The sequence below is a fragment of the Rutilus rutilus genome (assembly GCF_951802725.1).
Source record: "Rutilus rutilus genome assembly, chromosome: 5".
NCBI classification, from domain to species: Eukaryota; Metazoa; Chordata; class Actinopteri; order Cypriniformes; family Leuciscidae; genus Rutilus; species Rutilus rutilus.
Window position 1 is genome coordinate 5,392,728 of NC_140213.1, and position 27,041 is coordinate 5,419,768.

The window sequence follows — 27,041 nt, forward strand, 5'->3', positions numbered from 1 at the left end:
GAAGTGGTAGTTGCGTAGCTGTCAATGGAGTGACAGAAAGCTCTCAGATTTCATCCATACATGAATAAAAGCCTTTTTGAAAAGTTTCAAGTACACTTTTTTTACCTATGAAACTAAATATGAAATGCATGACAAATGTGTCTATATATCACAACAAAACAAAACATTCTGTTTGTACAGACGACAACGTTGTCAAAGCAATCCCCGTTTACATGGATCCGCAAGAACGACTAAACGTTGTATTATGCTGCCAGGCCAGTAGGTGGCGATGTCACTTTGTAAAGAAACACTATACACACCTATAGCCTGAACACGTAACATGCTGTCAGGCGTAGCAAGGGGTGGTGTAGGTAATCCAACACGACAAAGAAGATAAATGCAAAATACTTTATTAACAAATAAACAGAAGATAACGTAACCAAACTTATAGTATAGCTATAACGTTAACGAGAACCGACAACTAAGAGGAGAAACACAGGCATAAAAATACTAGACAAAGATGATTGGACATACAAACAGTGCAGCAAACAAGGGGACTAATGAGTAACCAAGAAGACTAAGGGCAATTTCCAATCGGAAATGAGCATCCCTATGCCCTAATCACTCCGAAATACAAATAAATGTACATTTATAATGAAGTTTTTAAAATATGCTTTATGTGTGCGTGTTCTCGATCTGCTCTTAACTTTATAAGTTAAGCATTAAACACATTTTTACCTATGAAACTAAAAATGAAATGCATGACAAATGTGTCTATATATCACATTCTGTTTGTATGTTAACTCCAACTCTCCTGCCATATCTAAATTTAAAATGAATCGTGAGGATTCGCCACCCTGGGTCACATGACCATGAACGATTAAATCGCATGTTCCCTTCACGAAGGGATTCAATTGTTCACTTTCGTTAGGAACACCTCTGCAAATGGCGTCCCCTTCCCGAAGTGCCCTTCAAGGGTGCAAAAACACTGTTTGAAATTCACCCTAATAAGAACCCAGGCAAATAGGAATGAAGCAGATGATATAAAATGATATAAACAAAATGTTCATGTGACACACGCATGCACATGACATCACTGTTTTCCCAAATTTGCATTTTTGTAGTTTATATGGAGACGATAACGGTATCGTTTTCAAAAACTTGCATTTTAAAAACCCGTTTTTTAAAAGTTTGCGTTTTCATGCGCCCAAAATGGCGTTGTCGTGTAAATGAACGACCAAAACGCATAAAGTTTTCCGTTTTTAGTTGAAAACTGTGTTGTGTAAAACGCCCCCTTAAATAGGCTTACTGCAAGCAGACACTTTCCCACTAATCTGCCTAACATCTGCATACAATATTTGATATCTCCAAACAGAGTGTGAAAATGTATTAATACTGTACCTAAAAGTTACTTCTATCACCTATAGTAATTAATATGTCAATAGTTTTCATCATGCACCAAAATGTAACAAGACAACACTAAGATACAAAAATAGTCAAAGCAGAAATTTTATTATAAAGTCTGTTAATATCCCTATGATGATAACACCAGAGCCTATCATGTAAAATGCATCAAAGAGACTCCAGAAACCTCTAGAGTAACTGTGTCTGTCAGTCGCGTTGTGAAACATGACTCAGCCTTGCTGGGTGTGCATGCTCTACATCTGCCAATAGAACGAAAAGACATGACTTAAGATGAAAGCAACAGAAATGATTTATCTTTATGCTCAAGGTTAAGTGCAAACAACACCGCCTGGCATGAGTGTCATAACGTTAGAGGAGGTAATCTTGTTTTTGGTGTGCTGATCACAGAATTATTTCTCACAAATGTAGACCAAATATTGATCCAGTAAATACACTAATTGTAAGTCACACTCTACTAGATCTCTATTACAATCTATAACACCTTAAACAAAATGATAAAATTACGTGTATACTTGTATCTGTATGTCCTTCATAATAAACCAGTATGTTAAATAAAACGATCAACTTTTTATTGTTATAATAAAATAATTCATATCAAAACTGGTTTTCAATGGTTATAGCTTTAAATAAACACAATTAAAAAGAATTTACAACAAGTGATTAGATTTAGAAAGTTATCTTTCCAGTCCATCCTGATTTAGTTTTGGCAAATGATGAATGGTTATCTTCTGGTGCTGCCTGGCCTGGAACTGCGGACAGATATTAGATGTGCGGAATTAGATTTGTGACCATTTGAACTGAAAGTTAAAAATAGATTGCAAAATTGTTTCGTTCTTGCGTAGACCAGTGGGTCTCAAACTTCTGACATTATGACATAAAATGATTTAAAATGAGCCAAAACAACTAAAAATCTAGATAATTCTTATTTGAATTTACTTATTTAATTTTTTCTTTTAGATAGATAGATAGATAGATAGATAGATAGATAGATAGATAGATAGATAGATAGATAGATAGATAGATAGATAGATAGATAGATAGATAGATAGATATGAGGAGTTTCAATTTGAACATTTCTAGACCTGGAAAAGTTATGTAAAGTAACACAATCTCTTAACACCACGGACATCTATAATGAACATAATTTTTTCTAGTTAAGCAAAGCTCTACAATACTTTGAATAGAATTTTTTTTATGTAACCTTAATCCTTATCCAGTAAATCATGAAAAACTGGAAAAGCCATAGGGGTCAATCTGTGTCAAATCAGAGAGAGGGGGGGGGACCCCAGTTAAAATTTTCAATTTTGTCCTTTTTTTTTTTTCCTGAAGAAAGACAAACAGTGATGAAAGCCAAAATATTAAATGCCATGGATGAGTATTTACTAATCCACTATAGAGGGGGGTCAGAATGACAATTTTCACCTGAGATTTGGAGCCAAATTCGTAAAAATCTGTTGACTTTGGCAAGTTTGCATGCCTGTAACTCGAGATGTAATAAAGATATCTAAATATCCTTTTAGATTTTTGTTTTTAACAAATTTTTCTTTTAGTATGCTCATTTGTAAGGCCCTATATGAGTAATTCCCAGAGATATTGGGATCTCGATGTGGCTCTGTAAGTAAATTGTACACACATTCAGTGGTCAAAAAACAAATGTGGGTCACTTTGCATACAGTTGATACTTTTTTCTTTTAAAGAGAAATGTCTAAATAACAAAAAAAAAATATTAAAACTGTTTCCCTCTATCGAAATAATTGTGTAGAACATCCCTGTCTGAGTGCCATACATATCATTTTTCCAGTTTGTGTGATTGTTACTCAAGAAGTAATAAAGATACAGTATCTCAATATCTTTTTAGATATTTATCCTAAACTTTTCTTTTGGTTTGTTCAGTTTTAAGACCCTATATGGTTAATTCCCAGAGATAGAGATCTCAATGCGGCTCCATCTGCAAACTGTTGAACTTTACCATTTTCAATGGTCGAAAACCAGCTGATACTGTTTGAGGAATGTCTGAAGAAGAAAAAAAACTAGAAATGTTTTTTTCTTTTCTTCTATCAAAACAACTGCATTGAACATGCTAATTTTAACAATATTTAAGAGCCAAAAAACACTGAAATAGCAAAGTTGAGGCACATTAATCTTTTTATGTGAATACATATAGGCACTTTTTAACTTTTAACATTATTAAAAGTATGTTTAGACATTCTTCATTAGACGTTCTTTAGACATTCCTCTAAAAAAAAAAAAAAAAAAAAAATTTTTCAGCTGTTTGCAAAGTGACCCACATTTTTTTGGACCACTGAAAATATGTACAATTTACTCCTAGAGCCACATTGAGATCCCCATATCTCTGGTATTGAACCATATATAGCCTTAAAAATTAAGACACCAAAAGAAAGGTTTGTTAAGAACCAGAAGAAAAAAACCTAAAAAAACATTGAGATCTCTTTATTACTTTTTGAGTTACAGGCATGCCAACTTTGGAAAGAAAAGAAAAGAAAAGAAAAGAAAAGAAAAGAAAAGAAAAGAAAAGAAAAGAAAAGAAAAGAAAAGAGCTTCTCCCCATGAACTGTCAGCATTGATAAACAATTTCACATGGATTGTTAAAGACAACAGAATTTACTAATAGACATTTTCTCCCCCCTGTAATTTGGCTTTAAAGGAACACTCCACCGTTTTTTGAAATAGGGCTTATTCACCTTCTTTCCTACATTTAGATAGGTGGGCAAATGCATTTTTGTCTCAGTGCATGCGTTGTTTTAGTTTGACAGGGTCGGCGCTAGCTTAGCTTAGCACAATGAATGGAATCCTTTGTTGCCAGCTAGCATGTCCTGAGTAAAAGTGCAAAAAAATTTTTTTTTAAACCCACCTAATTACTTCTTGTGGCCTGCGTATTCACAACAAGTACAAATAGAGATGCAGATTAACACTAGGCGATTTCCTAGGCAGATATTGACTTGGGACTATATTAGGGGGAAGCACAGGCGAAGCACTGCTGCTTAGGCGAAGCACTGCTACTTGGGCGCAGAGATATCACGCAACACATGAAATGTCAACATACCGGCGTGAATAGTAGCTGGCTATTTTTCCTACAGTACATGAATGGCAATGAACATGGCTAATTTTGAGAGAGACGAAGAGGGTGACTTCTCAGACAGTCAAGAGCCAGAGCCAGAACCATACCTGAGTTTTCAGAAGACGAGATGCGTGCTTTGGAAATAGAATGACAGGAGGAGGAGGTTGCGATCGCTCAACAGCTGGAGGACGTGAGGATGAGAGCCAACACGAACTGGTGGTGTGAATCTGGGGGAATATGCCAATCTATCCCGACTGAAATAGTGTCTGTGCTGTAGAGAGTGGGACAAGTTTCTGCCATCCATCGATGACCAGGCTCAGCGCGTCAGATCAAGATGAGCGTGCCGGCAGTTGTGTCACAGCTACCGAGGATTTCACGGCGTTGATCCATTCTGCAGTAACTTTTACTCTATTTTCTTTCCCGGTGTGATAAAGTGAACTGGAAAAAAAGCCCCACGCCGAATGGACCAAATGGACAACTGTCCACAGAGTAAGTGATTATTTTAAACATGACGCATGTATAGATCGAAAAGTAAATGTGGATATGAGCAGGCTTCACTCAATGTGTACACTTGTCAATTTTAAGAGTGCTGGCCTAGATAATTATAATACATGAAGTGGGAGAGAGGCCGCACTATGCTTAAATATATTTTTATTTTTATTTGCACAGACGCGTTTCACAGTGTGCACACTGAAGAAGGCACGCGGCGAAACGCGTCTGTGCAAATAAAAATATATTTAAGCATAGTGCGGCCTCTCTAGATGTATAGATCGACCCATATTATACCTGTATTCACATTCACATATTATACCACATATTCACATTTCATGTGTTGCGTGATATCTCTGCGCCCAAGTAGCAGTGCTTCGCCTAAGCAGCAGTGCTTCGCCTGTGCTTCCCCCTAATATAGTCCCAAGTTAATATCTGCCTAGGAAATCGCCTAGTGTTAATCAGCATCGCTATTTGTACTCGTTGTGAATACGCAGGCCACAAGAAGTAATTAGGTGGGGTTTATTTTTTTTTAGATCACTTTTACTCAGGCCATGCTAGCTGGCAACAAAGGATTCCATCCATTGTGCTAAGCTAAGCTCACGCCGACCCTGTCAAACTAAAACAACGCATGCACTGAGACAAAAATGCATTTGCCCACCTATCTAAATGTAGGAAAGAAGGTGAATAAGCCCTATTTAAAAAAACGGTGGAGTGTTCCTTTAAATTGTAGGTGACACAGTGACACTCAGTAAATATTTTTCCATGGCATTTAATATTTTCACTTTCATCACTATTTATGTTAAGAAAAAATATTAACAAATTAAAAAAAAAATGATTGAGTTGAGTTGACACAGAATGACCCATGGGGCCTTTGAAAATTGCTGTGGACAATGGGAAGCCTTGAAATCAAAAAGATTGAGAACCACTGGTGTAGAAGAGACTTCAAAACAGGCAGCAACTTTCTCTTTGGAAAGTAATTAGAAACCGACAGTGATTACAATTAACCATGAGTTGCTTGCTGGTATGGCAATTAGTGTACTGTAAATTGTTTTTGACATTGTTTAAGAAAAGTTAAATGGTCGGTAATAAATAACTAAATGACATAATAGAGGTGTTATAAAAATGACACAGAGGTTACATAAGGGAACACATGAAATGAAATTGTGTGTCTGTACCCAGGGTATGGTGGAGGTGGGGCATCATGTGGTCCAGTGATGGCGATGGCCTGTTCATAAGAAGGTAATCCAGGAGCACCTGGGTTCCCATCGGAGTCTGTGTGAGGAATAGGATGCAGAGAAACCTCCTCCAGTCTCCGGATTATCACGGAGGCATTGCTTCGGTTGGATCGACGTCTGAAGGAGCTGAAATTAAAAGGCAAAACGTTGTTCTCAGTCTCTTCAGGCACCAACTCTTAGGATAATTGTCTCAAACATGCAGAATGTTGTTCACACTTGTTATTATAAAGCCTTACCCTCGGAAGCCATGGTCTTTATTCCTCCCCTGGCAGAAGTACCAGATAACAAGGCCAACTATTATAATAAAGACTCCAGCGGAGATAATGCCAACCAGCAGCGCTGTTACATCAACTTTTGATTGGGATTCACCTTTATCTGTGAGTACAGGTGGAAATAAGCCCAAAAGTTATCAAATCTAAAAATAAAAGAAAACAAATAAATAATAAAATAAAAAATTTGGTTCCGACAGGGTTCTGACAGTACAAATATCTGACAGGGCTTTGTACGTTCATTCTTTACAATATAATACTACAGAAATAATAAGTACATACACAACCGGTCAATATAAAAAATATATAAGGTTATGTATTTATTTGATCAATACAGTAAAACAGTAATATTGTGAAATATTATTACAATTTAAAATAACCGTTTCCTATTGTAATATATTTTAAAATGTAATTTATTCCTGTGATGCAATGCTGAATTTTCAGCATCATTACTCCAGTCTTCAGTGTCACATGATCCTTCAGAAATCATTCTAATATGCTGATTTGCTGCTCAATTATTCTCATCAGTAATTATTGGTGACCAAATATTGATATTAAATGTTCAAAACTGCTTACTATTTTTGTCGAAACTGTGATACAAGCATTTGCATTTACACTGAACAAAATTATAAACACAACAATTTTGTTTTAGCACCTTTTTCATGAGCTGAACTCAAAGATCTAAGACTTTTTCTATGTACACAAAAGGCCTATTTTTCTCAAATATTGTACACAAATCTGTCTAAATCTGTGTTAGTGAACACTTCTCCGTTGCCGAGATAATCCCTCCACCTCACAGGTGTGGCATTTCAAGATGCTTATTGCACAGGTGTGCCTTAGGCTGGCCACAATAAAAGGCCACTCTAAAATGTGCAGTTTTACTGTATTGGGGGGGTCCGGGGGACCAATATGCATAACCAAAGAATTTCTGCACAAACTGTCAGAAACCGTCTCAGGGAAGCTCATCTGCGTGCTCGTCATCCTCACTGGGGTCGCGACCTGACTGAAGTTCGTCGTCGTAACCAACTTGAGTGAGCAAACGCTCACATTCGATGGTGTCTGGCACTTTGGAGAGCTGTACTCTTCACGGATGAATCCCGGTTTTCACTGAACAGGGTAGATGGCAGACAGCGTGTATGACGCTGTGTGGGTGAGCGGTTTGCTGATGTCAACGTTGTGGATCGAGTGGCCCATGGTGGCGGTGGGGTTATGGTATGGGCAGGCGTATGTTATGGACAATGAACACAGGTGCATTTTATTGATGGCATTTTGAATGCACAGAGATACCGTGACGAGATCCTGAGGCCCATTGTTGTGCCATTCATCCTCGACCATCACCTCATGTTGCAGCATGATAATGCACGGCACCATGTTGTAAGGATCTGTACACAATTCCTGGAAGCTAAAAACATCCCAGTTCTTGCATGGCCAACATACTCACCGGACATGCTCTGGATCAGCGTATACGACAGCTTGTTCCAGGTCCTGTCAATATCCAGCAACTCCGCACAGCCATTGAAGAGGAGTGGACCAATATTCCACAGGCCACAATCAACAACCTGATCAACTCTATGCGAAGGAGATGTGTTACACTGCGTGAGGCAAATGGTGGTCACACCAGATACTGACTGGATTTCGGACCCCCCCAGACCCCCCCAATACAGTAAAACTGCACATTTTAGAGTGGCCTTTTATTGTGGCCAGCCTAAGGCACACCTGTGCAATAATCATGCTGTCTAATCAGCATCTTGAAATGCCACACCTGTAAAGGTGGATGGATTATCTCGGCAAAGGAGAAGTGCTCACTAACACAGATGTAGACAGATTTGTGAACAATGGGGGCAAAAACAAAAGTGTTGCGTTTATAATTTTGTTCAGTGTATCTGAAATAGAAATCTTTTTAACATTATAAATGTCTTAACTGTTACTTTTGATTAATTTAATGCATCCTTGCTGAATAAAAGTATAATTTTTGTTTTGTTTTTTTTCCCTTAAATCTTTCTTACCCCTAACTGGCATATCATGGTTTCCACAAAAATATTATTGGTTTCAACAACGATAATAATAAGAAATGTTTCTTGAGTGCTAAATCAGCATATTAGAATGATTTCTGAAGGATCATGTGACACGAAAGACTGGAGTAATGATGAATATATATAGATAAATAAAACAGCTATTTCAAATTGAAATAATTTTTCTGTATTTTCGATCAAATACATGCAGCTGTGGTGAGACTTCTTTCAACAACATTAACCCCTGGTTTCACAGACAAGGCTTAAGTTTAGTCCAATACTAAAATGCATGTCTGCGCTGTTTTAACTGAAAGCAACTTGCACTGAAATCTTAAAATATTGTTATTTTGTCCCAAGATGCACACCTGTAATGTTTATTTCTAAGGCATGTTTATAAAAGCTACCTAAATTAAAGGCCTAATCCTGGCTTAATCTGAGCCCTGTCTGTGAAACCAGGCCTAAAAAAATCTTAATTATTCCAAACTTTTGACCGGTAGTGTACAAGGAAAGGATTCCACATATACAGAAAAATGACAGCATTTTCTTTCTTTTATTCAGACAAACACAAGGACACAATCCAGAAGCTGTTTAAAAAGAAGTGGAACTTTGGCAAACTGGTAATATTAAAATAGTATGCTAACAACTCTGGATGAACAAGTTTCTTTCAGTAGATAAACATCTGCATGAGAAGCTTTCAGTGTTTTTTCTTGCAGTTTCTGTTGAGGGCAAATTATTCAGCTGTATGTATGTGCGTCAAAAACTTACCCTCGGTATAACTTTTCCAAAAGGTATTCTGTCAAAACAGAAATTAAATGCAAATTAAATTAATGTCCAGTATGAAATCAACAAATGGGTGTTTGTTAATGCAGACATATTTAGAACTGATCATCAGATGCTGGGAGTGCAAGGAGTGTGTCGCTCCAAACACACTTTGGTATCATATTTTCATTTAATAAAAATAAGACTTATCTGCCCAAATCCAACCCATGGGTAAGTACATATGACGATGTCTTTTAACTGGGAGTGGTTGTCGTAGGCTGTGTAATGAATTAAATGTTGATTCATTAGTCAATAACAATAATTAAGGGATTACTCAACTGTATCAGGGATATTCTCAAAGACTTCCCGAGCCTCCTCATAGTTGCATATCTCCTCGTAACACTCCCGTTCCAGATTACCCGGGGTGAAGATCTCAAAGTCGAAGCGGTTGTACAACAGGTGGCGTCCTAAAAAAGTGTTGGCCTCCTGGTCCACAACAAACACTACACGCCACAAACAAAATGCCACATGTGACTAAAAATATATAATCCAGAAATAACCATTAGTAATATTATATCACTGTATAGCTTGAAACAGAGATGGAGATGACTGACTTAGACAACATCATTTGACAGAAACATAATGACCTAACATAAACAAACAATCATTACCTGACTATAAAATTCATTAATGTGCACTTATGACACCAGATCATGATGGCATTTTAATAAGAGCATGTGCTTTTATCAGTGTTTGAGAAGAGAGAGAGAGAGAGAGAGAAAAAGCATTGCCCACCTTCACTGTCTTGACCTGCTTGTACTTGAAGGGTTTTTCTCGTACAAGCACAGTGTCCACATAAAGTGAAATTACACAGTAGGAGGATAAATATGAGCATTTCTAGTCAACTGCGGGGGAAAAGGACAAAAAAATCAGGCTTCTCAAAGACAAGGAACGACAGACAGACTGAATTTTAGACTCAGAATTCAGAAGACTCAGACTGAATTTATAGTAAACAAATCAGTCACAATTGCTTCACTAGTTTCAGTTCTTCCTTCCGGTGTTAGTTTTAATTTCACTAAGACAAATTACATTTTAGTAGGAAAAATGGACCTCAGCTTTGGTAGTCAAAATCGAAAGAACGTGAAGGACGCTATCAGATGACTTACCTTTCAATATTAGTGTATATCTCCAAAGTTTAGCGTTCAACTTTTATTAATTCCCAGAGAGCACCTAAAGGCATTTATGGTTTGGACGAAATGCCATTTTGTTGTGTTCCAGGAAATGAATTTCTGTTTACAACATACACACACAAACTGGTGAGTTGGAAAAACACCTGCTCAGACCCGACTAATCGATCGTCGTACCAGGAGTCAGAGAGTAGTAGAGAACAAACCCGAATGACTTCACCACATCACCAGACCTACTATGACGAGGGCTTAGCTCATGAATATTTATTAAGTTTCATGACGTTCCCTCAGGACGCCTACCTGGTTTTACGAAAGGCAGACGTTGTGACTCATTTATGAATACTGGTTGGATTCTTTGGGAACTTGTCTATGAATATTCAGAACATTGGCCTCGCCATAGTAGAATTCCTAATATATTCCAATTTCCCACGCAAACCTGGGCTGGCTTCACTATTGCTGCTAATGAGTTTAAGTTCTGCTGCCAGCGCCTCGGTTGCTGAACGTGCTGGTATTCATGATGTTTGTAGGCTAATGTATGTAATTATGACTACAATTTTGATAAACATATTTATATTTCATATTTTGATTTTAACTTTGGGAAATATGTAGCCTATTCACCACTGTGAGATTATTATATTTTACGAAAACAAAGCAGGACAAGGAATATTAAACTTTTATTTTGTTGGCCAAATTTCATATTCATAAAATACTTTTCAAATCTATTCATGAGGAATTAAAGAGTTAGTTGACTCAAAAATGAAAAAATAAATACAAAAATAATCATCAATTTAGCTACTCACCCTCATGTCGTTACAATGAAGAATTTAAAATGTCTCTCCCATCATTGACAGCTGCGCAACTAAAATTTTCTGAAGATACTTAATCGTTTTTGATTTTATTAAATATCCTCATATAGTGTTTTTAAAAAATTTGTGACCCTTAAAGGCCCACTGAAGTGCCTTGAAACCTTTTCACAGGCTGTGTTGATGCGTTTTAACGGTCAGCGGCATCATAAATCTCACAAACCTTTTTATATTTTCATTTTTAAAAAGGAGGCTATTATAACACTATAGCCTACTTAGTATTTTATTATATTTGCATCAAAAAAAAGAAAAAAAAAAAAGAAGCTGGTTATCTGGAGAGTAAGTAAAGTTGACATCTTTCTCTCTTCTGCCATTATCAATCTCTCTCTATTTTTTTTCCTCTGTTTGAAAGTTGTGAAAACACTGTTGTTGAGTTTTTCTTTTGCTATCTGAGCAAATGGGAACACAAAAGATATGTTTAATGTATTCTCTCATTCACTGCTATATCATTTTATCTGACTATGACGACTTCCGGTTCTGAGAAACCTGGAAATGTGAAAAGGGTCTTAAGACAGGGCGGGGCATATCGAGCAGCTCCTCCCCTTTTTAAAAATAGCCAATAGCTTTTCGTTTAAATCACAGCTCGGCCAGAGCCGTTGAGCTCGGTAAAGCTGCAGTTTCCTCCTAATCTCTAACCGTTTCTCCTCCTAATCTCCTCTATATCGCTTTAAAATATAGCATTCTGTGCAGAATTCAAATGGGTCCGATATGTTTTCTGGTCTGCGTCCACTCTGTGCTGTCGTGTCTCTAGACCCGAGCTGTGGAGGTTCGCGTGACACTAACGTGAAACCAGACTTCATTCACCCCAATGGAAAGCATATTTACACTGTCTGAATCGTTATAGTGATTGAATCGCCTATATAGTGCAGTGTGTGCCATTCACCACAAATGACTGATTTTAGTCGCCGCTTCAGCGTTTATTTATAATGTAGGGGGTGGAGCTTCAGATTCTAGAGAGCATTTGATTGGACAGAAAATCTGATAAGAAGCTGAAGTGCAGCATGATGTCATCAAATCATTGATCCTTATTGGTGGAAGTGAGAGACTAAGTTTTGAACGCTTATATCTTCTAAACGCAAATTTTGTCGTGTAGTTTTGGAGCACACTAGCTTATAACAATAAGGCTAACATATTCACACTAAAAGCCAATAAAAGTTCAATTTTGATTTCATGGGGACTTTAAACCATAGCAGAGGCATTTGAGCCACAGGTTGATGTTACTTACATGAACCACTAGATGGCAGTGAAAACTTGCTGTCCACAGTTCTTGTGCAGAAGTTAAATTTCAGTTTCATAATCTTCTCATTTATTCATTTGACACTAACAGAGTTTCCAAAATATAGGGGAGATTGAAGCTAGTTGTCACAATTTAAAATCCAGAGAATATTATACTCAGAGTGGACTTGTTGTTCAGTATAACTTCTGTATAAAACATTTTGAACACTTCCAAAGTTATTGTTCTGGACAGCCACAATGGAAAAGGTAAGTATTAAATTAATAATTAGCCTAATGAATTGTATAAAGTTACAAAATGTAAAATGCATGTGAAAACTTGCCCCAACTGGGCGAGAAACACCTCAGTCCTGAGAGCAACTTTTTAGATCTTTATATTATACACTGTATGGACAAAAAAATATCGGGATACACCTCTTAATTATTGAATTCAGGTGTTTCAATCAGATTGCCACAGCCATGCAGTCTACATTAACAAATATTTGTGAATAAAGTGGGTCGTTCTGAAGAGCTCATTGAATTCAAGCTTAGTACAGTGATAGGATGCCGGGTGCCAAAGTCAGTTTGAGAAATTCCATCCCTGTTAGATATTTGGTCAACTGTAAATGGTATTATTAGAAAGTGGACACATTTAGGAACAGCAGCAACTCAGAGGACGACCATAGCTGTTCCCAATCCAGAGGCTGTGTCCTTTGAAGGCACAGGTTGGACTGAGTGTTGTTAAATAGGACGGTCTAGCGCATGGAGGACTGTTCTTGTCATTTAGCAACTGTGACAGCTGTTGTTGATGAGTACTAGACTTTTTTGAAAGTTATATTAAACTGTCTGAAAACAAAACAGGGTTCACAAACTGTCTAAATATGTCCACTATGGTCCATTTCTGTTCATAATAAAGAGTACAAACTATATATAATTGCATCTTAGTAAGATATTATGTCAACATTTGAACAGCTCTTCATTTTTACATTTGTATCATTGATATTTGAGTAAGCTGAAACCCAATACTTGCGCTTAAAGGTGTAATTCAGCAATTTCTCCTGTCGTCGCTGGCACACAATTAATTCTGGGGTAGGCAAGGCCATGAAGGATCCATCTGTTGTGTCCTTTTGCACGGGAAACGAAGGATGCATTTGGAGGCCACATTTGAAGAAGCCTTCAAATTGGGACAGCCTTCGTCGCACCGCTGAGACGCAATCGGCCTTTGAAGGATGCAGCCTCTGAATCGGGACGCAGCTCGTATAGTCACAGAGCGGCGTCACTGAGTGCTGAGGCGCATGGTGCGTAAAGTCATCAGCTCTCTGACGATTCCACAGAGTTCCAAACTTCCTAATCAGAATCAGCATTAATATCAGCACAAAAACTGCGGCGGGAGCTTCATGGGTTTCCATGGCCGAGCAGCTGCATGCGAGCCTCACATCCCGAAGTACAATCCCAAGCGTCGGATGGAGTGTGTTTAACACGCCGGCGGTGGAAACCTGTTCTGGGGAGTGACGAATCACAGAACACACTTCTGTCAATCTGATGGGCGAGCCAGGGTTTGGTGATTAGCAGGAGAACATTACCTGACTGACTGCATTGTGCCAACTGTAAAGTTTGGTGAAGGAGGGATACTGGCGTGGGGCTGTTTTTCAGGGGTTGGGCCAGGCCCGTACTTCCAGTGAAGGGAAATCTTAATGCTGCAACATTCCAAGGCAATGCTATGCTCTCATCTTTGTGGGAACAGTTTAGGGAAGGCCCTTTTTTATTCCAGCATGGACTGTGCCCCAGTGCTCAAAGCAACGTCCATGAACACACGATTGGATGAGTTTGGTGACTGACTCACACAGAACCCTGACATCAACTCCATCCAACACCTTTGGGATGAACTGGAACGTAGTTTGCGAGCCAAGTCTTCTCGACCAACATCAGCGTCTGACCTCACAAATACTGGATGAATGGGCAAAAATTTCCACAGAAACACTCCAAAATCTTGTGGAAAGCCTTCCCAGAAGAGTGGAAGCTTTTATAGCGGCAAAGGCCAGCCTCATATTAATGTCTATATTTAGAATGAGATCTCATAACAGTCACTGTTGGTGTAACGGTCAAGGTGTCCCAATACATTTGTCCATATAATGTAGATGACTCTTATCTGAATGTGTTCCCTTGCTTACCAAACAACTACAACAATTTATATCATTTTTGTTCAGAAGAAACAAAAGAATTCTGAGATCAACATAACCACTACAGAAAACAAACATTTAGGCCTGGTTTCACAGACAGGGCTTAGATTAAGTCGGGATTTAGTTCAGTTAGGGCATTTATTCTTGAGACAAAACAATGGCACTGACATATGTTAAGGTTTGTCAGTGCAAGTTGCTTTCAGTTATGAGCCTTGTCTGTGAAACCAGGGGGTTAGAGTTTCAAATCTTAAAACTGTAAAACTAAAATTTAGATTGATTTTCTGCTGCTTTAGTGCTGTCCCATAAAACCTCTATGTAAGTCATACAGGCCTTGAACTGATGGCATGTTCAGTGTCAGGAAACTAAAGCGCTGTTTTTGACCTTTGAGGAGTCCAGGGTTATAATTAAAGGCCGCAGATTCGTAATAATCTCAGCCTTTTCTAGTCCAAAAACCATTCCCAAGAGTATATATCGTTAATGGTAATATGTTTAAGGACACAACTTAACAATTTTTTGGCATTTATCTAACATCAACAAGGCTTGCAATGCATTAACATACATAATCCATGGTGCAGCTGACAAGATGACTTAATGGTCCATGGAGACCACAAAAAATAATTACATTTTTATAAACATCTTGAAAATACCAAACATCACAGATAAACCTCATCACTTTACAACTTTCTGGGGAAAGCAACTCATTTTCTGCCTCACCCAGATGATCTCCTGGAAAAGTCCCCAGTTTAACAGTGATGTATTTGTGCTCCTCGTGGAGACTGGTGCTAATTGACCAGTGATAGGCTTCAGTATTTCCCCCGTCCTTCAGCAGGGGTCTGGACACTGTTGTAGCGGCTGCAAGAATGCTGATGCAGTTAAGCAGCGTCTGTCCACACCGAGCTGATATAAAGCTCACATTCCTGTCTTTATCTGCTGTGTAAGACCAGACGACGTTGAACTCGTCAGAACCCCTGAGGATTTGAAACATGCGCTCCGCTCTGGAGGAATAATGATGGATAAACCATGCAGGGTCTGCTGGAAATGCGATAATTTCTCTACAATGGGAAATACCTCCTGCTATGTTGCTAGATTCATGTTTTATAGTGTGGGGAAGTATGCCAAGTTTATAAACTCACGCTGAGGAAATGATTTATTCTGTTTATAATGCTCTGAAATTAAGATATCGACTTTTCACCAACTTTGCCAAAGCGTTTTAAGCTCAGCAGAAAATCACCCAACTATTACTCAACAGCCTGCAGGCATTTTATTACAAACAAAATGTGTTTTCACACATAAAGTTATGAATTATATGCAGAGTCCCCCCCCTAAAAGAGCTCTGAACACTTTAGATAAACTTGAAAAAGTCTGAAAGTCATTGAACTACATTAACAAAATATCAAACCAAGTGGAATTTATTTTAAAGAAAAAAGAAAAGAAAAAGCAAAACATTTTGCAAAAAGAAGTTTGTAACAAGAGGTCTTGAACATACAGTAGATGACACAAAATCTAATTTTATCAATCTGAATATCAAAATTAGTGAGTGCTGCAGATTAGTTACAAATTGTAGTCTATTACTGAATACAATTTCCATGATAAAAATGCAGTTAGTAATGTAATCTATTAGATTACACATTTTACGTAATGTAATCTGGCTACTGTTTAATTACTTTTAGATTACTTTTGACCTAAATCATTTATCACATTGATTTGAATAAGATAATCTTGATTTGTACTATATTGATATACAAATACAAAGTGAAAGAAAATGTATTCCATTCTTTATTATCAACAACATTAAGTGACTACATTACATTACACAAGGGTTTCCCAAAACCGGGGGTTTGTAAATAGATGAAAAGCTAATAATTATTTAAATCTTAATTATTTTCAAATAAAATAAATATTTTAAATATAAAAAGATATAAGCAATATGCTTTCTTAGAAAAAATATTTAACATATTATAAAAGAAGAATTAGGCTAAATTAATCAATAATCACAAAGTTGGTTGATTCTGCCTAATTCTTCTTTTATAATATGTTAAATATTTTTTGTTTTTAATTTTGGGAATCTGATTATGTAATCCAGATTACGTGTAATCACTTCTGTAGCCTATATATATATATATATATATATATATATATATATATATATATATATATATATATATATATAGGCTATATATATATATATATTTTTTTTTTCATTCATTGACCATTTCAGTCGAATCCGACATTTGGTGATTCTATGGACCTATCCCTGTAAAAAATCATTGCCAAGAAATTTCATGGACAGTCTCTCGCGTATGGCGTTATTAAATTTTCTTGCCGATGATTTTTCCGGGGTAGGTTGCCAGGCCTTTCCTCAATCCTCCTCATTACATGTCTTGTCAAATATTAGAGGATCATGTGGTGTCTATATTATTTTAATGTGATTATGATGAACTACACCTGTGTGAACTTGAGAAAAACAGACTTCATTCATCCGCTAATGCAATGAAATCCATTTCTAAGTGCTTATACTTTGTGGGGCCACCATTTAATCAGAGAGATAAGAAACATTACCTACGACTTCTCTCAGCAGAAATATGATTCGGTATCAGATCATGATAAAACGGGGTCGTGAAATCGGACACAGTGGATAGAGAGAAGGAGAGATAACTGGTAAATCTCACACAACACATCATTTGAGCCTGAACTGTTAACCTGGGATAGTGAGTGCAAATGGAGAAGGGAAGGAACAGGAAAAGTCTTGCAGTTCATTAATATACCATGTTTTTCGCTCAACACGTGCTCCAGTGTTCAGCGTCAAAATCAGCTGGGCTGAAAATGTGTTGACTTTTATCTGACAATATTTAATGCAACTATTAACATGTCTAAAGGGTAAAAAGTTTCTTAATCATCATCCTCTAATTTCCAGAGTTAATATTTGTCCTGCTAAATCAGGGGTCTCCAATCCTGCTCCTGGTGGACCACTGTCCTGAGAGGCAAGCTGGAGCTGAACTCAGCAGGACAGTGGCGACCGGGACCGAGTTTGGACACCCCTGTGCTAAATAAAGACACACTGAATGGTTGGTTGAATCCATTAACCAGGGAATTCTGTCTCTCACATTCACATCCAGTTTCACCAGGATATCCTTTATTATTTACATCAGTCTCACACTCGAAGGCTGCGTCCGAAATAAGCATATTCTATGAGTAGGTATCTCTTCTAAATTATTACCATTAAAGTCACAAAGAAGTAAAAACTGACAATTCTTTTATTTTTTTATTAAATATTGTAGTATTTATTATAAATGATTTATCTGTGCACATCATTTTATTTATTCATATGCCTTGTAATCTTTAATCAAATTATCTTCCCCTCCCTCTTGCAGCGACATCTCTTCTCTTCTCTGATTATGTTTACTGGTGTGAGGGCGGGACAACCTGTCACTCACAAGATCGACCAATAGCAAACCACCACAACCATCCAATCAATTCCCCATGGACATTTTTTCTTGTTCGGGTTTCACTCAGATAAACATCACGATAGGGAATAAAAGACTATTGCAACTTACATTTTACGGCAACTTTAAAAACAAAAGTATCTTCTATATAGTATGAATGATTGTAATGTCAATCCGGACGTACGACATTCATCATGTTGTCATTGTCATGTGACCTACGACAGTTCACAAATCCTCTCCCGTGGCCTCACGGGATAGTAAAGTGTCCATCGGATGCACACTGTCCGGAAGTAGTAGGTTCTTTTCGGCTGATTTATAAACACTATTTGCACACCATTTCATCACATCCTGTTTTTCACGTATTATATCATAGAGAAGAATGCCATTTTGGATGCAGCCAAGGTGTATTCCTGATGGTTAATGTCCGAGAGGATAAATGAGGTCATATTTAGTGGTTTAATATTCCTGTTGCTCATATTTAAGGGACTTGAACAAACCCATAACACTGAATGCTAAACATTTGTGCATAACTCACCTAAGAGGCTCTGTATTTTTTATTACCAAATCAATACTGCATGTCCACTTACTCATTTGAAGAGTAGCCTTGTGATAAGAGGGATGTTCATTCAGCTGGTCAAAATGATAAATAAACCCTTTCAGAGTGATAAAAGCTCCATGGAGCGTAAAGGGGTTGGTTTTACAACGATGACCATCTGACTGCCCATCATCCTTTATACATCACTGATTAAAAGAAAAAACGGTGCACAATCAAAAATGGTCTTCATGAGTCTTTTATTAGATGTATATAAAACTGAAGCTGCCGTGTCAGGCAGTGGGAGAGAGCGTCTGAAGGCTGCTCTTCACGGTAGCCAGATTCTGTTTCCAGGAGCTCAGTGTGTCGAAGAGCTGCTGCCACTGCTGTTTGCCAAAGGTGCGGTGTGTGCTGTGGCTGCAGGAGGAGAGACAGAAGCACAATCACATCAGCACTACACCTGCTGCGGATCAAGACAAACTTATTCCTTTAGAGAAGTGGCTCTCAATTCCAGTCCTGGAATATAAACATTAAATAACTATTCAATTAATTCACATAAATTGTCATATTTAAAGTGCTTAACTATGCGATAAATGTCTGTTGCATACGATGCTTTTTAATGTTTTCCTTTTAGCGTGCATCTGTTATAAGATCTGCAAAGTAACAAAGCTGGCAGGTCTACACTGCTAGACCTGCTAAAAGCCCTGATTAAAGACCAGATATTCTACATCACAATGTGATATCAGCTTCAGTCGTATTAATGTAGTATTGTCGTCATGTTGTGGCGTTCCAATGTTGGTACCGATGGATCTGGGGTACATTTCCCAAAGCCAACTGTGGCTGCAAGTATTGTTGTTACAACACAATTCAATGGAACTTGTGATCATAGTTGGCCAATGATGTTTTTGGGAAACGCTTCGGCATTTACAGAATCTGATTCGGGTTAGAACTGATAAAACTGACAACATTATTACCTGTTTGTGTTTACAGTTGCTTTAAAAGCTAAAACTCACGGTTATGGTATAAGTGGCATTACATTTCTGACACGCTCGAGGTGTTTGGCCAATCACAACGCACTGGATCAGCTGGCCAATCAGAGCACTCTGTGCTTTTGGAAGGAGGGGCTTTATAGAAATCAGCTGTTTCAGACAGAAAAGTGCAGCTGCAATAATGTATGGCATGTGACAAATAATGTGTTTTGACCATCAAAGCATGTTAACCTATTCTATTACATCCAATAAACAAAATAATGACTTTTTAAAATATCATATGCCCTAATATTTTTTATATGAAAAATGTTTTATTAAACTATTTTATAAGGACTGGAATTGAGAACCCCTGTTTTGAGTGAAACGGAAAGAAGGTACCGACTTACCTCACCACAACCTTCCGCTGTGTCTGGTCGATCTTGCAATAGACCATTTTGGTTCGAACAGCTAGAAATTCACAGAAAAACACAATATGTATAAAAGGATGTGTGTTTTTGTCCAATAACAAGCTTTTTTTAACATTCATTTTACATACCGTCAATGACGAAGGCCTCCACATCTTCAGCACCGATCTGCAGCTCCTGCTGCATGGTGTCAAATAAGATCTCCTTCATCTCTACCGCCATGCCCATGAACGTCAACAGCCTCATTTTTGCCATGTTCTGCTCGTGCGACAAACCTGAAAACACAACACCAAGCATTCAGTACTCAGTAGTTTGATCCTTAAAGCACAGTAGCATGGTCTGTCTGAATACTCAATTCTGATTGGCTGGAAGGTGTGCAGTTAGTTTAATCAGCAATCTATATTAATGCACTGTTTTCATTGAAGCGCACACCAAAGTCACGCTTCGCACAGACAGAAACATTCAGGAGCACAGAAACTTGTCATCAACGCTGCACTCAAGCCTGGTGCTGACGTGACCGTAATAGTGACAACAGCCAATCCATTCCATGCCAGCCAGTCCATTACTTCCAGCTTGGACTGCAACATGCTAGGGTATTTCGATCCGATTGGCTGACGCCTGCGTTGGCGCTTGAAAAGTTGAAAACTAATGCCACAAGCAAAGTAAATGAAGATGCATTAACACAGACGCCCCATGTGAATTCAACGTGACTTTTATTAATAAAATAGCTTCGGTACTGAAACACTACATTGTATTTTTCAGCAACAAGGGGAGAGACGCTGAACAGACGCAGGTCTCTCTCTTTGTCTCTCCCTCGACAATTAAATCAAATAAATGCTGTAATCATTCATTGAAATAAATGTAATCTCACGCACTTCTTTATCTCTGTGTCTGATTCAAAGCGGGCAGAATGCTAGATCTAACGAGCCATAACTGACTGAATAATTTTTACCCTTCCAGTCACACAATGCGCCGCAAACATCAATAACAGCTTTAACTTGTCAATGCTGGCAAACGAACATGGTATGTAAGGGTTAATGCCCGACGAGGTGTCCATTGTCAGGTATTAATGGACGACGGCGAGGCGTGAACCGTCCAACGTGCAGCGGAGCGTTGCCTCCACCGAAGTCCATTAATACCTGACATTGGACACCTCGAAGGGCATTAACCCGCTTATACCATGGTCACTTGCCAAATAATACATTTTTAAAACAGTTTATATTTTAATTAGTTTTACAATCGAAATCTTAAGTTTTTACAAACAATAACTTGGTTTCCCTGGTTACGCCTGACGGTTTATTTACTAGGTGTCTTCTATCACTTTTTAATGGACACCCTGCAGCCAATCAGAATCGAGTATTCACCCAGACCATGGTATAAAAGCGTGATAATCCACAGCTAGCTGTGCATTAAAACTCCGCTTCACATCGGGCAGTTCTTTTCCTCCACGTCGTGCATTAAAACAATTTAATGCACTGCTAGCCCTGGATTATCCCTTACTTGTGTGGTTTGAACAAGTCACATGATGACACTTATTAAGAACAGAATTCTACATTAGCACTTCTTAGTAACAGTTGTTTTGAATATTGTTACAAAAAACATTCTCTTGCCATTTTTGCATTATGAATAACTGTAAATTAAACTATATTGACTGAATATTTATATTTTATAGGCAATGACTATAATCAGTAGTCTTTTAATAAACAATATTTTACAGTTGGTGATTCAATTAGATCGTTCGCAAAGCTTCTGATGGAGAAAACAAATTTATATTTTGGGCTATTTGGCTTTTCATAACATGTTTCAGACTAGAGGAAAAGAAAACATACAAAATCCATTTGTACTTTTATCTATTTGCATCTGTAGATTTCAATTGCAATACATATCTTTAAAGTGTTTTTTCTCTTGCACTGAGCCATAAATCCATTTCAGCAGCACATACACCAAACTTTACAGTTTTAACAGAGGTTTGCTTCATATGCTTGATTTTATACAAAAATTCTACTCCTGAAAACATGTTGACAGTATTCTCTAATTTATGGAGTGAAAAATCCCATGGCTTTATCCAATGTTCAGATATCTGATCTGGAAGCTTATTCAAATTGGTGCATATTTAATTAGATAATGCCTCATTTGCATATTTAAACATACCATTTCAGTCTGCGAGTCTTAATGTAATCAATCAACTTGGGATTTTTTTTAACCTTATTCTTGTCATAGGATGTAGGTAAAAAAAGATTACTGCTGACGTTGACTGTAAACAGGTTTCACCCTCTCAACAGAAAATCTGTTTATATTAATTATAAAATAATCACAATGAGTAGAAGGTAAATGAGCCATTTCCTTCAGGGTTCAGAGGGAGGTGCGGCGGGCTCTCACTGTTAGATCAACACTTCATCAGGACTGGTCTGAGTTGGCTGTCGCTGGTCAATGGCAGGGAGGATTTTGCTCTAATTAACGTTTGCCTTTTAAAAGAACTGAAACTGCTGAGACTCAAATTCCACCAGTCCAGCGACACAACAGCAACACAGACTCCAGACGCGAGTGCGTGCCTGAACAGTCCAGTGCATTTAAAAACAAATTAGAGAGGAGCAGCGACGGACAGAAGAGAAATTACAATTTATTAAATGTTATTTTAAATATAAACACTCCTTAAAACTAATTAACAGTAGTAATAAATTTAACAAACAATAAATAATTTTATTATTATAGAACCATTATAAAATGAATATTAATAATTATTATTAAAAAATATTCTTTATTTGATCAAATTAACGAAGAAATATAGTATTGCAATAATCTATTGCATTGTAAAAATAATCAATAATAATCATGATAAATTACAATGTATGCATGTTACAAAAAAAAGATTTCACAATTTCAATCATAATACAGTAACCAGCCCCACCCAACCACTTTTAACTCAGATTTACACCATTCAAGCGAGTCAGAAAGGTAAAAAAATAACCATTTTAACATTATTAAAAACACATACAGAGTTGACTGTTTGAGAGACATTATTAGACGGTTCTTGTTTCCTTTATTTTCAAGATCTGAGTTGAATTATCCATTGTCGCTTTCAGTGTGGCTATAAAAGGTCACGCAAAATGATATTCAAACTCGAACTTTAAGCACATAAACATTATCTGAGATCGCCACACTTTATATGTCGTTGTTCCAGCCGTGACCAACTGTTTCTAAAGTAGTATCGCGTTTCACTGACGTGGCTTGTTAGGACAAAAACTATGATTTGTCGTGCCGAATCGCATCTGGTGTTAAGAGTGTCATCACGGTTATGACTGTAAAGCCCTTCAGACTGTACTCACCGAGAGACTCAATGAAGTCTTTGTTGCTCTGGTAAAACTTCACATACGCAGCAAGCTTTGCGCTGACAAAGATAGTGAGGAGCTGCAAGGAGAAAAAGGCATTTACTCCAGAGGCTTTCTACACATATAACGATTTAAATATGTAATAATAAAAAAATATATATATTTTCTTACATCATGGATGAGTTCTCCCTCCAGGAAACGCACCGGTTTCAAAATCAGGAGATGGTCGAACAGATAGGTGCTTGGGTCTTTCAGGGCACGGACGATGCACCTGGGAGAGCAGGCCGCATGTGTTATTCTCTAAGACAACAGATCAAAACTGAGCGAAGTGAAAAGAGAAAGTCATACCTGTGTGCATCCACTCGGGCTTGGGAAGCATTGTCCTCTGTGTAACTGCCCAGCAACTCCACCATTACTTTGGCTGCAGCTTCACTGAAAGAGACAAGAGAAAGGTCAAATGAGCAAAACACACACAATCCCTGACCTGAAATGTTCAAGAGCAGGTGCTTCTTCTACGGGTACCTCTTCTTGCAGTCGACCAGCGCTTCATACACCAGGCGGAGCAGAGTGTGTTTCTTCTCTGTATTCAGATTCCAGTCTGTGATCCACTTCCGCACCTGCACACGACACAAAACACCAATCAAGCTTCACGATTTCTCTTTTTATTGTCAGGAATAATGACATCAACACTGTGGAACTAAGAGAAATAAGCAGTTTTAGGGTTAAAGCTAATGATGGCTATATAGGTTAATCTCACAAAGAAGTTTCCAGATCATATTCCACCCTCCATAACGAATATACATATTCAAAGTCATGATGAAACAGTCTTTTCTTTCATTTTGTGATGCACATCAGAGAGAAACATTATTGAAGCAGAAAAAATGTAAGGGCAGGACTTTCTGATTGGTGTCAAACGTGGAGGCAGATAAACGTGATCTTGCAGGGGCGGATTTAAGATTAAATGATTGGAGAAGACCTTCATACATCACCAGAGAGAAGTCTTTCTCACCAAAAGATCCAAGTGACATTTTGATTAATCATCATGAGGTCCATAAAAAAAAAAGAAACATATGATATATTGTTCACTAAGTTCTATGACACGCATTTAGAAAACAGATGGGTTAATTTCTCGCTGACTCCTGGCAAAATGTATCGCATTATAACCTTATTTTCAGTGAAATTAAGCACATTCCCACTACAAATTCTCATTACGGTAACACACAAAACAATCTCCTTTCCTTTACTGTAATATTCACACCCATCTGGACACTAACGCTGCACGAATCTGGATAAAATGAGAATCACGTTTTAAAATTGTTTTTATAGAGATCATGATTCTCCCACAATTCTGATTATGTTAATGCAGCAGTCCATTAAAAAAAATATTTAAATCGATTTGAATTCATTATTTAGAGAAAAAAAAACGAGTTAAATTAATGATTCAATGACAAACAAATCTTTGTAGAAACTATTCAATGACATATTTTAACACTCACTTGTTGCCAGCTACTGGCGTAACGATTAAATTGATACAATCTACATCTTATAATATACAACATATTGTTCAAATGTATTTAAATATATCAGTTTTTACAGTGGGCTCCTGACAACTGGGGAAAGGGGGTTTAATTACTTGCTTTTTGTGTTAAGTTTGAGATGAAATATGAGCTGGACGTTTATTGATAGTTCTTTGTGAGATTCCCCCAAACATCTTGAGTAGATTAAGGAAAAAGGAAAAACACAGATCGGTTCTGCATCACGCTGATGTCTGTACCTGGTCCAGCTCTGTAGGAATGAACGCAATGGCGTTGCAGGTGGCTGCCACTTTAATCAGACTGCAGTACACAGTGTGCCTCACGGGTGTGTTCTCATCCATACCGTGGAACAGATTGCTCAAGCTGAACAAAGAGTTTAATATAAGCACATGAACAAGACTAGAAAGATAGAGATTGCAAGTTCTCAACAACTGAGTGAAAAGCACTCACAGCTGCATCCTGAGCGAGGGCCGTTCCCCCTCACGAAACTTCACCAGCTTCTCACATAAACTTTCAATGAGAGCTTCCTGTTTCTCCGTCTCCAGAATCAGCAACAGGGACACAATGCTGTTCATCACACTCTCAACATCTGCAGAGGAACACAGAAGAGCGGTTGAAAAAAGGCACACATACATGTAGGCCTTAAAGCTCTAACTTCAGCTAATTCATACCTTTATCATCGTCTTTGAGGCAGACGTCACAGGCTTCAATGATCTGTGCCAGATCAACATGGAGGCCTCCTTCTGAATTCTCCTCAGAGATCTCAGCTCCTTTAGATTTCAGATAGGACCGAAGCTCTGACGCCTACAAATGAATGACACAACAAAAATGAAGACATTATTAGACATTAAATCACATCAGGAAACACACGCATGTCTGACCAAAATAGCATCCAGCCCTTTAAGACATAGTAGGTTACAAACTGTGTAATATTTGTGTGTTGAGAGATTTCAGTCGTCAGACTGTAGATTCGTGACTGATGCTTCACAATATCACACTGACTGTTTAAGAATAGGATGTCAGCCTCAACAAAGCCACATATCCACGCCAACTCAAACACGAGGAATCATAAATATGCACAAATTTAAATCTATTTATGTCTGTTAAATTGATAGTAACGGAACCAGACCGTTGTAGGTATCGAGACCAGCTAAAGGCTAACAGATGTTAGCATTTGAAAGCATGATTAAACCGTAGGCCTATTACTTGGCTGAATTACGTGTGTAACGACGCAAAACTGCTTGTGAATTACTTAAACATACCTGGTCCTCCTCCGTTATGTCAATAAACGCCGGCACACTCATTATTTTACTATTTTAAGAGCACAGATGAGAATCCACGCTCGCAGCCTAGCTTCACAGGCCGGAAGGGAATCTGTATATTTGCCGGTAATGTTAACGCACTTCCGGGTCACAGGCTTAAAGGGATAGTTCACACAAACATGTAAATTCTGTCATCATTTACTCACCCTCAAGTTGTTCCAAACCTGTATTAAGTTCTCTCTTCTGCTGAACACAAAAGAAGATATTTAGAAGAATATGGGTAACCAAACAGTTTATGGGCCCCATTGAAAAATAACAATTACAAAAACTTTTGTTTACCATTTTACTTTTTCAGTGAAACACAAAAGAAGGATCTTCTTCATACAATGCAAGATCATATTGTCCAACACAGGTGTGGAATAACAATCTTTTAGAAGCCACAGGCCCCTCAATATGGCCATCCTCATGTGAGGAACCCGCATCCTAAAACTTAAAAAGGCAGCTATGTATAATAATGTGTTAAATATTATTTGAAAAAATATTTAGATTCATGAAGTTACATCTTTTTTTAACTAGGCTATAGATAGACAGTACTATTAGTGTACGTATTATAGGCCTATATTTCTTTGTTTTAATCAGTTTTTATTCTTTGTTTATTTTATTTCTTATAATAAATGTTTATTTTAATCTAAATTGTTTATTTATTTATTTATTTTACATCGTTTTTCTCTAAACATTTCCACGGACTCCCTACTCCCCTTTGCCTTTATTCACTGATGAGTGAGTGAGTCAGTTCCCAGACAGCAACATTGTGTCTGCCCAGATCTGGCCCACATCTGATACGTGTGAAAATTA

At 37.6% G+C, this 27,041-nt stretch overlaps 2 protein-coding genes across 2 annotated transcripts; both read right to left on the minus strand.

The window, feature by feature from the left end:
* Nucleotides 1-1,472: 1,472 nt before the first annotated feature.
* prrg4 (proline rich Gla (G-carboxyglutamic acid) 4 (transmembrane)) lies at nucleotides 1,473-10,674 on the minus strand. The gene is made up of 7 exons (XM_084409055.1): nucleotides 10,417-10,674; nucleotides 10,046-10,155; nucleotides 9,590-9,753; nucleotides 9,257-9,284; nucleotides 6,447-6,585; nucleotides 6,151-6,336; nucleotides 1,473-2,153 (listed from the first exon to the last, which is right to left on the minus strand). Exons 2-7 carry the CDS (start codon nucleotides 10,143-10,145, stop codon nucleotides 2,126-2,128), a joined length of 645 nt encoding a protein of 214 aa, XP_084265181.1. The 5' UTR covers nucleotides 10,146-10,155; nucleotides 10,417-10,674; the 3' UTR covers nucleotides 1,473-2,125.
* Nucleotides 10,675-18,908: 8,234 nt separating this feature from the next.
* On the minus strand, nucleotides 18,909-26,338 carry eif3m (eukaryotic translation initiation factor 3, subunit M). Its single transcript, XM_084409283.1, has 11 exons — nucleotides 26,187-26,338; nucleotides 25,596-25,728; nucleotides 25,375-25,513; nucleotides 25,164-25,287; nucleotides 23,912-24,006; nucleotides 23,738-23,821; nucleotides 23,561-23,660; nucleotides 23,387-23,468; nucleotides 20,192-20,335; nucleotides 20,043-20,103; nucleotides 18,909-19,084 (listed from the first exon to the last, which is right to left on the minus strand). Exons 1-11 carry the CDS (start codon nucleotides 26,226-26,228, stop codon nucleotides 18,961-18,963), a joined length of 1,128 nt encoding a protein of 375 aa, XP_084265409.1. The 5' UTR covers nucleotides 26,229-26,338; the 3' UTR covers nucleotides 18,909-18,960.
* Nucleotides 26,339-27,041: the final 703 nt, after the last annotated feature.

Coding starts and splice junctions, on each gene's coding strand:
- eif3m (XM_084409283.1), bottom strand. CDS start 26,228: ATGAGTGTGCCGGCGTTTATTGACATAACGGAGGAGGACCAG. Junction 24,007..25,163: donor TTCCTACAGAGCTGGACCAG/GTACAGACATCA, acceptor TGTCGTGTGCAG/GTGCGGAAGTGGATCACAGA. Junction 23,469..23,560: donor AGGGAGAACTCATCCATGAT/GTAAGAAAATAT, acceptor TTCTCCTTGCAG/CTCCTCACTATCTTTGTCAG.
- prrg4 (XM_084409055.1), bottom strand. CDS start 10,145: ATGCTCATATTTATCCTCCTACTGTGTAATTTCACTTTATGTGGACAC. Junction 9,754..10,045: donor AGCAGGTCAAGACAGTGAAG/GTGGGCAATGCT, acceptor TGTGGCGTGTAG/TGTTTGTTGTGGACCAGGAG. Junction 2,154..6,150: donor CCACCTCCACCATACCCTGG/GTACAGACACAC, acceptor ATCTGTCCGCAG/TTCCAGGCCAGGCAGCACCA.